The sequence below is a fragment of the Fragaria vesca genome, linkage group LG2, assembly GCF_000184155.1.
Source record: "Fragaria vesca subsp. vesca linkage group LG2, FraVesHawaii_1.0, whole genome shotgun sequence".
Lineage (NCBI taxonomy): Eukaryota > Viridiplantae > Streptophyta > Magnoliopsida > Rosales > Rosaceae > Fragaria > Fragaria vesca.
In genome coordinates, this window is record NC_020492.1 from 24,910,389 (window position 1) to 24,918,900 (window position 8,512).

The window sequence follows — 8,512 nt, forward strand, 5'->3', positions numbered from 1 at the left end:
GTTTGAATTTAACTGATATATATAGAGGCCGGATGAGGAGCGGACGTCCGCACCGGCCTTAAAGTGCGGACGTCCGTCCGTTCTCCACCCTCCAGCGTCGGCAACGGCGCGCCTCTACCCCAGAAGACTCCAACAGCATCCCCGACCACTTTCCCTCCTCGGCGAGTCCATTCTTTTCCAGTTTTCCAGCGAGATCACCCAAAACTTCAAACAAAGTCGATCTCGCCGGAAACTGGCATGGAAAAAAAGGGACTCGCCGGGGAGGGAAAGTGGTCGGAGACGCTACTGGAGTCTTCTGGGGTGGAGGCGCACCGTCGCCGGTCCCGGAGGGTAGGCACTTTAAGCCGAGTGCAGACGTCCGCTTCACATCCCTGCTATATATATATATATAACCTCTTCACTTCTTCTAGCACCGTACCACCTGAAATTGGTTTGTATATTGATCTAGCTATATGAATAATTGAAATCATTTCAGCTTATTGTCAAGCAGCTGCTACTAATTAAAGTAAACAATTTTCTCTTCAACGTTAATATATAGATTCCTACATTATAGTTATACAATGCAATTCTATATATCCCTTCAAATGAGTGTAGCGCAACCAGATATGTACGTAGCAAAGGTACATTAGTCGTTCAACATAAAATCATCATTGATAATGTACGTCTCTTTCCAAATGTAACAGAGGTCCATTTGGAAAGATATTTACTGTAAACTTTTCTATGTGTGCATGGGTGGCTCTAATACATTCGATTTTGAATGATATAGAACGACATGCATGAGGATAATGCATTGCTTCTTCTTTTTCCATTTTCTTTTGCTTATTGACAAGAGAATTATATAGATCGAGCTAATTAACAAGAATAGAAGCTACAAACCAGAATCAATAATCCCTCATCAGATCTTCTCAAACAAAAAAAAAAAAAAAAAAAAAAAAATACTTCTCAAAAAAATAATCCCTCATCAGATCGACCAATACCAGGAAGATTGAGGGCAGGCTCAATCAACTAGACAAACCCTCCTAATTCTAAAAGCCAACGATTTAAGCAACACAATCTGCTGCCTGAGTGAGCATATATGCCTGGCTTGATCAATATAACTGGATCGCCATTAATCCATTATTTGCCTTGTTAGTTAAGGCTATGTAGCCAATCAACGTAAATAGTTTAATTTACAATTTTACATCCAACCTAAAAATGTTGGCTTTTGAAGAAAGTAGAACCAAAGGATCTTATATACTCAGCTCAATCTTTTCTTACCCCTTTAATAAATATAGTACGTTTTCCTTTAATTTTATAGTAAAGCAGGATTTCATGACATTTCATGATTCTCATCGATCATCGATATATGTTGATTATAGTTTGAGATTCTGGGTTTGTAATCTTGTATTATTAGAGATTCAGCTTGCAAATGGTTAGCTAGCTAGGAATTTATCTATAGCAGTCGATCTGTTGTCGCTTGTAGTAAGTACCAACCATTTATAATTAGAGTGAAGCTGAAGTTGATGAGTAGAACAGTAGTTAATCACTCACTTTCTGCCTATTGCAACAATAACTAGAAATTTGATCATTTACCATGGAGGCGTGGAGTATATATTAATTGATGTTATCTTATATATGTTTGTTTAGAGAACTTGTAAGAACAGGTGTTAGATTCAGAATCTAACATTTGACATCACAAACATTTTCACTCATCTGATGAGATCAGTTTAACATATGTTGGGTTCAGAAACACACAAAAAACAACAGAAAAAAAGATAGCTGGACTGATCTCATTCTACCTCGTTCCTCCAGAATTCCATATCCTCTTCTTCAAGATCATGATGCAGTTTCATTTGTATATAAATTAATATACAAGTCGGTTACTCTGTATACTGTAACATATGACCTAAGATTTAAACTGATTATGAATCTTATGCAACCCTTTCGATCACCTGTATCGATTATCGACACCAAGTGACACTACGATTTCTCGAGTCCTGGGAAACCCTAAAAATAGGCCAAGGTTTACCGTCCTCGTATTAAACCCTGACAGACGTCTCACGCAAGCGAAAGGCTAAGGTGTCGAAGCTCCACTTTCTCTGCAGGAACCACAGCACACGCAGCAACTGCATGCGCCTCACATGTTTCTTCAACCGCTCAGCCAACTGTTGGCTCTGAAAACTACACGCGCCGCTTCCCCTCATTCTCTGCATGCGCCCCACCTCCGCCTACCATGCACCGCTTCGGCCGTCACTCCGCGTGTTCCCACCACCTCAGACCCCCCGCCACGTGGCGAGCATTTCATCCCCCTACGTAGCCATGCATGGCTGCTCTGTGTTTCCTCCCCCGGTGGGTTTTCTAAGGTTTCAAAAGGTGAGAGAGAGATTCGAACCAAAAAAAAAAAAAAAAGGTGAGAGAGAGAGAGAGAGAGAGAGAGAGAGTCAAGCTCCACAAAGTTAACCAGGGTTAGTTTCGCTTTCCGAGGCTTACTTTTCACGTGGCGGTAAAGCGGTAAATCTTTGTCGGCTGTCTGTCTCATGCAGCAGTTGAAGACAACTACTTGCCAGCTAGACTTTACAGGTGGAGAAATACCGTGGGGGTTGAAGTAATCTCACGTGGGGGCCACGTGCTTTATTGGGGATGATTGTCATCGCCCACGTTGTCATGTCATTGCTCGACACCTGGTGTGAGAAAAATCAAGTTTGGTGATACTGCCTAACTACAACTTAAACGGGCTCCCACCTTGTATAAAAGAGATTTCGTTTCTTTCTGAATCCGTCTAGGTTCACTTGTTCAGCAGATTTAGCTACTTCTTCATTGAATCTATTTATATGATAATGAATGACATACTGATTTGAACATAATATGAGGGAGAAACTGATCTAGTAAGAAATCGAATATTAATTTTGTACATATTATTTTCAAGGAACAAAACTCTGTTGTAGACACAATAACATAATTCGGGCACCATAATAAAGCTCAAACCTGACTGAACATTTTACCTATCTCAACTAGGATTGTTTTGTGTTTTGACTCTAGACCTCATTTGTTGGGGTTTATGTTGTAATTTTATATGGTCCTTGTCGAAAAAACTTTACGTATGTTATGTTAACAATTTAAAAGATCAAAAACACGTCTGTGGAGTACGTCGCTCAATATATTTTCTGTATCTCATGATGTTGCCATTTAACGTATTTCATGTTTTCGTACGGTCATTACGTCAATGTTGACTCTGAGGCCGTGAGGCGGCGCAAGTGGTTTGCGATCACAAATACCTAGCTTCAATCATGTAACTGCAAAGCGTTTATGTATGTGTGTACATTAATGTGTTGCGTTGTTCATCTATCAGCTTTTTTACACACTTTTTGTTCTCATATTGGCTTATCGTATATGGCGTAAAGTTTCATCCTTGACATTTGACAGTCTCGTAAATGTACAATAATTATACTGATTATTTTGTTGCAATCTTAGTGTTTGATGACCTCAAGGTTGATCTTAAGACGACGCAATGGTGTTCGTTTCATGGAGGCCTTCAATCATGTAACGGTGAACAATTTATATATGTGCGTATAATGAATACTAACACGTGATGTTGTACACCAATATCAGTTTCGCTTATATTGTGTCTTTCAATTTACCAATTATGTATAATGTAGAACTTTAGCTTTGAAATTTAGCAGTCTCATCAAATGCATGATAAAATGTGTACATTCTAATATATTTATTACCGATTAAGTTTCAATGAACTAACTTGGATAAGATATGAATTATTGAATATATATCTCACATATATCTCTTAACGTACATAGTACGTAGTGTTCACCTATTCAGTGACTGATCAAGAGATTATTATGGTCAATCACCTTTAAATGTAAATTTAATGATAAAAAATATTATTTTAAATTAAATTATTTTATTTTTAATCTTTAAATTTAAATTTAACGGTAATTAATCACATGACTGTCTCTTAACATATCAGATTTTCTTAAACGTTCTTAAAAAAAAGGATTTTGTCCGTTGAGAAAACATTCTCAAACGCACGCTTAAAGTAACAACCATGATAAACACCGTCATTTCTTGCTCGAGCATTAATCAACCTAATGAAACTCGTAAATCAAAGTTCGAAACGTGTTTCCATTTCCAAATGAACGAGGGCGACCAGATTTCGCCACGTACACGACTGCGACATCCTCCTTTACATATCCCGGAGGGGTCAACGACGTAGACAACCCGACCCCACCACTCCCCTCCCCTCCCTTCACTACGTTTAGCCATCTGATTGGAGCACATGTCACAGGCATGTAAAGCTAGAAGCTTTTCAAAAACCCCATGCCGCAGTCTCGCAGCGGGGACACGTGGCGATCCTTGGGGAGAGTACTTTGAAAGTGAAAGAGGAATTAAAGCCCGAGACGACGCACAGGACCACATGCGTGTCAGAAAAGCAAGTTCCGCTCCTTGCTGCTTTCACTGTCTTGGTCCGAGTGGGACACGTATTCCCCGTACTCCGGATCTTACGGTCCACGTGTTTTAACATGGAGAGAGACTGATAGAGAGATCGACGGTGGAGAATTGAAATGGAAGCTCGATTTAGGCAGAGGAGCACTGTTGTCCTTCTCTCTCTACCCGTGAAGACCACGGGCAGAACCTCCCATCGGAGCTGCAGGTCTTTCCCCTACGTAAAAAGCTGTAATTCGGGCCGTGGTGGGGCCCTGTTACCGTCCTTTAAAAGCGTCACTCCTAGGCGCGCGAGGCCTCTCTTTCATCTTGCTGCAATTTTATTTTGAAGTTTCAGAAAATTGTTGAGGTTCTTTTTTTATTTTGAAGTAATGAAATGGTTGAGGTTTGAACGTATATATGGTTAAAGTTTAGAAATGGCAGAGATTTGCTGCGGGGTTGTGAGCGACAACGATTCGAGCACGTGCGAGGGGAGCTCACGTGCTGCTAGGCGGAGGAGGATTGAGATCCGGAGGTTTAAGTTCGTCTCCGGCGTGGCGGCCCCGGCAGAGTCGACGAAATATGCCGAGAAGCGAAAGAGGCTAGAGTGTTATACTTCTCAGGCCACGGAAAAGTTTAGTGACGACGAGAAAGTAAACTCGGTGAAAGGTGAAGAGGAGATGAGCCTAACGATTTCCGCCAAGTGTCCGTCCACGTCAGCACCCGTACTGACTCCGGACGCCAAGTTCGGGATGGCTTCCGTTTGTGGACGACGGCGAGATATGGAAGACGCCGTCGCTATCCACCCCTTCTTCTGCCAGCAGGACCAAGAAACCACCGATCTTCACTACTACGCTGTGTACGACGGCCACGGCTGTTCTCATGTACGTAGCTTAAATTTCGGTCTTTTTAGTAACACTAGAGCTTGTATGGAGTTTTTTTTTTTTTTGGTATAATTTGCTGTATGAAGCTAAACGTAGTTGTTTTGGTTCCTTTCTTTTTTTTTTTTTTTTCCAGGTGGCGACGAAGTGTAAGGAGCGGTTCCATGAGGTGGTGAAGGAGGAGATAGAAAACGAAGCTGTTCATCATCAAGAGTGGCAGAGGGCGATGGAGAGGAGCTTCTTGCGCATGGACAAAGAGGTGACCGCGTGGATCCAAGGCGCAGTCGACGCAAGAGCCGACTGTCGTTGCGAGCTTCAACAGCCGGAGTGCGAGGCCGTCGGATCCACCGCCGTTGTCGCTGTTGTCACGCCGGATAAGATTATCGTCGCTAACTGTGGTGACTCCAGAGCCGTCCTTTGCCGTAAGGGCAAGCCCGTACCTCTTTCCTCCGATCATAAGGTATATATGTATCTTATTCTTTTTTTGGTTAGCCATAAACGATGAGTTATCTCTCGGACCGCTTCACTTGAACGATAATAACATGAAAATGTAACTTAGTAGGAAGAATGTAACGTTTCAAGAATATGTTTTCTTCATGACTTGTGCTAACAGCCGGATCGTCCAGACGAGCTTAGCCGGATCGAGGAGGCAGGTGGCCGGGTAATATATTGGGACGGTCCAAGGGTTCTCGGAGTCCTGGCCATGTCCAGAGCCATAGGTACGTAAAAGTCATAGATCAGCAGTGGGCATTATTATTATTATTTTTCATTTCAAAATTTGAATATATAGTTGTTGTTGATATTTGTTTAGGTGACAACTATTTGAAACCGTTCGTTTGCTGCGAGCCGGAGGTGACGGTAACGGATCGGACGGCGGAGGACGACTGTCTGATACTGGCGAGTGATGGTTTGTGGGACGTGGTGTCGAACGAGACGGCGTGTGGGGTGGCGCTAATGTGCCTGAGAGGGAGAGCCCACGCGCCACCGATGGAGAGTGAGGGAGCAGGGGTGGAGAACTCGGACAAGGAGTGTTCGGACGCGTCGACGCTGCTGACAAAGCTGGCGTTGGCGAGGCAAAGCACTGACAACGTGAGCGTGGTTGTGGTCAATCTCAAGCGCAACACGTAGTGCATGTCATTTTTTCGTTTTTACTTCGGTTCGGAATTTAGGTAAGGGTTAGGTTTTTTTCTCCATATTGGGAAGGGCTTGTTAATTTGAAAAAAAAAAAAGAAAAAAAAAAGAAATGGAGGGTGTTTGGCCAAAGGAACTGTGGTAGATCCTTTTGAATGAGTAATCTTTTCCTTCAAAGAATCCAAATTACAGAGCATGGAAAACGATGGACGTGGAAAAAGCGGAATAAGCATGCATTTTGCGGTTGTTTGCGGGTTGATTTTTGTTTTTTGTTTTTTTGTTTTGTTTTTTTTTTTTTTCAGACAACGGGAAACTTTTGAACTGAACTAGAGATTACACAAAACAATGGCTTAAGAAGCCATCCAGTCGGGTAAGGAATTCCCGATGACCGACTGGAGAAGCTAGTCCTGACTAAGAGCTAGCTAGCTGTGGAACTTTGTGTGCATATATAATATTGGCTTCTCTATACACACGAATAAAAAGATGAGGGCAACTTTCACCATATTAGGGTTTGTAACGTTCGGAGAGCCCGATCGTTGTTCAAGCTCCTACGATTCCATGGTAAAATCTCCTTTCTGCTGAATAAAAGTAAAAGAAAGAGAAGGTATAATTATTTGCTGAATAAACAAAAAATGTAGAAGGGGATGGTAACATAATGTGACTTTGTTTTGTAGTGTTATTGGTTTTCATTTCTTTTTCTTTTGAGAACTTGCAAGAACTGTCCTACATTAATGCCTTTTTGTATTCGTATCCTACAATCCAATGAATCCATAGATATACTTTACAAACGAGTTGAGGAACCCAGAATGGGGGACTGGGGGGTAAACTGAGAAGGGAAAAGTAAATCGCTGGAGGGTACCCGGATATAAAGTTCAATTACAAAGAAGCTAGGGTCCTCTTTCTGGAGTTTGTTCCTGCACCTTCAAAATTTTTGATGTTTTGATTCATCTTCTTGTACTAATGAAAATTTTCTTTTTGTAGAATTGTAGCAATGCATTCTAGAAAGGTTGTCTTTGATGAAAAAGTAAATTGCTTTGCATAGTATTGTTAAAAAGTTCAATCATTGGACGTTGCAGAAGGTTTGACCATCTGCCAAACAGCATCAATTATAGAAACATTCCAACGCTCTGCGTGCAGATGCATTTGACGTTGAGGTAAAGAACCTGTTTTATGTTGACAAAATTACAGTGTTGAGTGATCATTTCTACTTACTGCAGAACCAATTTGCTATTAGAACTGTACATAAGAAGCAATCTATTCATTATCATTTCCAGATGCACCAGATTAATACTTGATGTGTACTCTTAGCTCCAATGAAACCTGCTTGAAATTGTGATCACATTCAGTTGCAATGTAGCAAACAGTATCCCCACTCCTTCGAGTCCTTTTTTCTTTTTTTTTTGAAGAGAATCCTCCGAGTCCTTGCATAATTAAGTTGCCTCTACATATATTTAAAGAGGCCCGATATGGAGCGTACGTGCGCAAGTGCACACGGAGCTCCCTTCACCACCGTCCGGCGCCGACGATGGCGCGCCTCCCCCCCAGGGGACTCCAGCAGCGTCCCCGATCACTTTCTCTCCCCGGCGAGTCCGCCGAATTTCAGTTTTCCGGCAAGATCACCCAAAACTTCAAATAAAGTCAATATATACGGAAACTAGAATTATCTCGACGAAAATTGGAATTCGGCGGACTCGTTGGGGAGGGAAAGTGATCGGAAACGCTGCTGGAGTTCGCTGAGGTGGAGGCAATTTTTTTATACAATTAAAACAGTAAGAACATATAATAGCAATTTTTTTTTATCAAAAGAGGTCATCATTTATTAGCACAACAAGCAGTACAAAAACGATCCCACTCAATGAGGGCGACCAAAAGAACAGTTCCGTAGAAACTACTACAGATCTACCTAAAAAAGAGCAAACTAAAAGACCACTTGGCATGCTGATATGGTCCTCCTTACTAATAAAAATCTGACACAAGGATTTTCTCAATTAAAACATAAATTAGACAATTCTATTATTTTGTGAAATAACATTTAGGATCTTCTTCTTCGTTCCATCTCCCGATGTTATCTCTCCTCTCTCTTTTCC

At 41.6% G+C, this 8,512-nt stretch overlaps 1 protein-coding gene across 1 annotated transcript; it reads left to right on the plus strand.

Moving 5' to 3' along the window:
• Nucleotides 1-4,604: 4,604 nt before the first annotated feature.
• LOC101303388 (probable protein phosphatase 2C 24-like) lies at nucleotides 4,605-7,154 on the plus strand. Its single transcript, XM_004291463.1, has 4 exons — nucleotides 4,605-5,297; nucleotides 5,431-5,754; nucleotides 5,908-6,013; nucleotides 6,106-7,154. Exons 1-4 carry the CDS (start codon nucleotides 4,851-4,853, stop codon nucleotides 6,420-6,422), a joined length of 1,194 nt encoding a protein of 397 aa, XP_004291511.1. The 5' UTR covers nucleotides 4,605-4,850; the 3' UTR covers nucleotides 6,423-7,154.
• The last annotated feature ends 1,358 nt before the right edge of the window (nucleotides 7,155-8,512 follow it).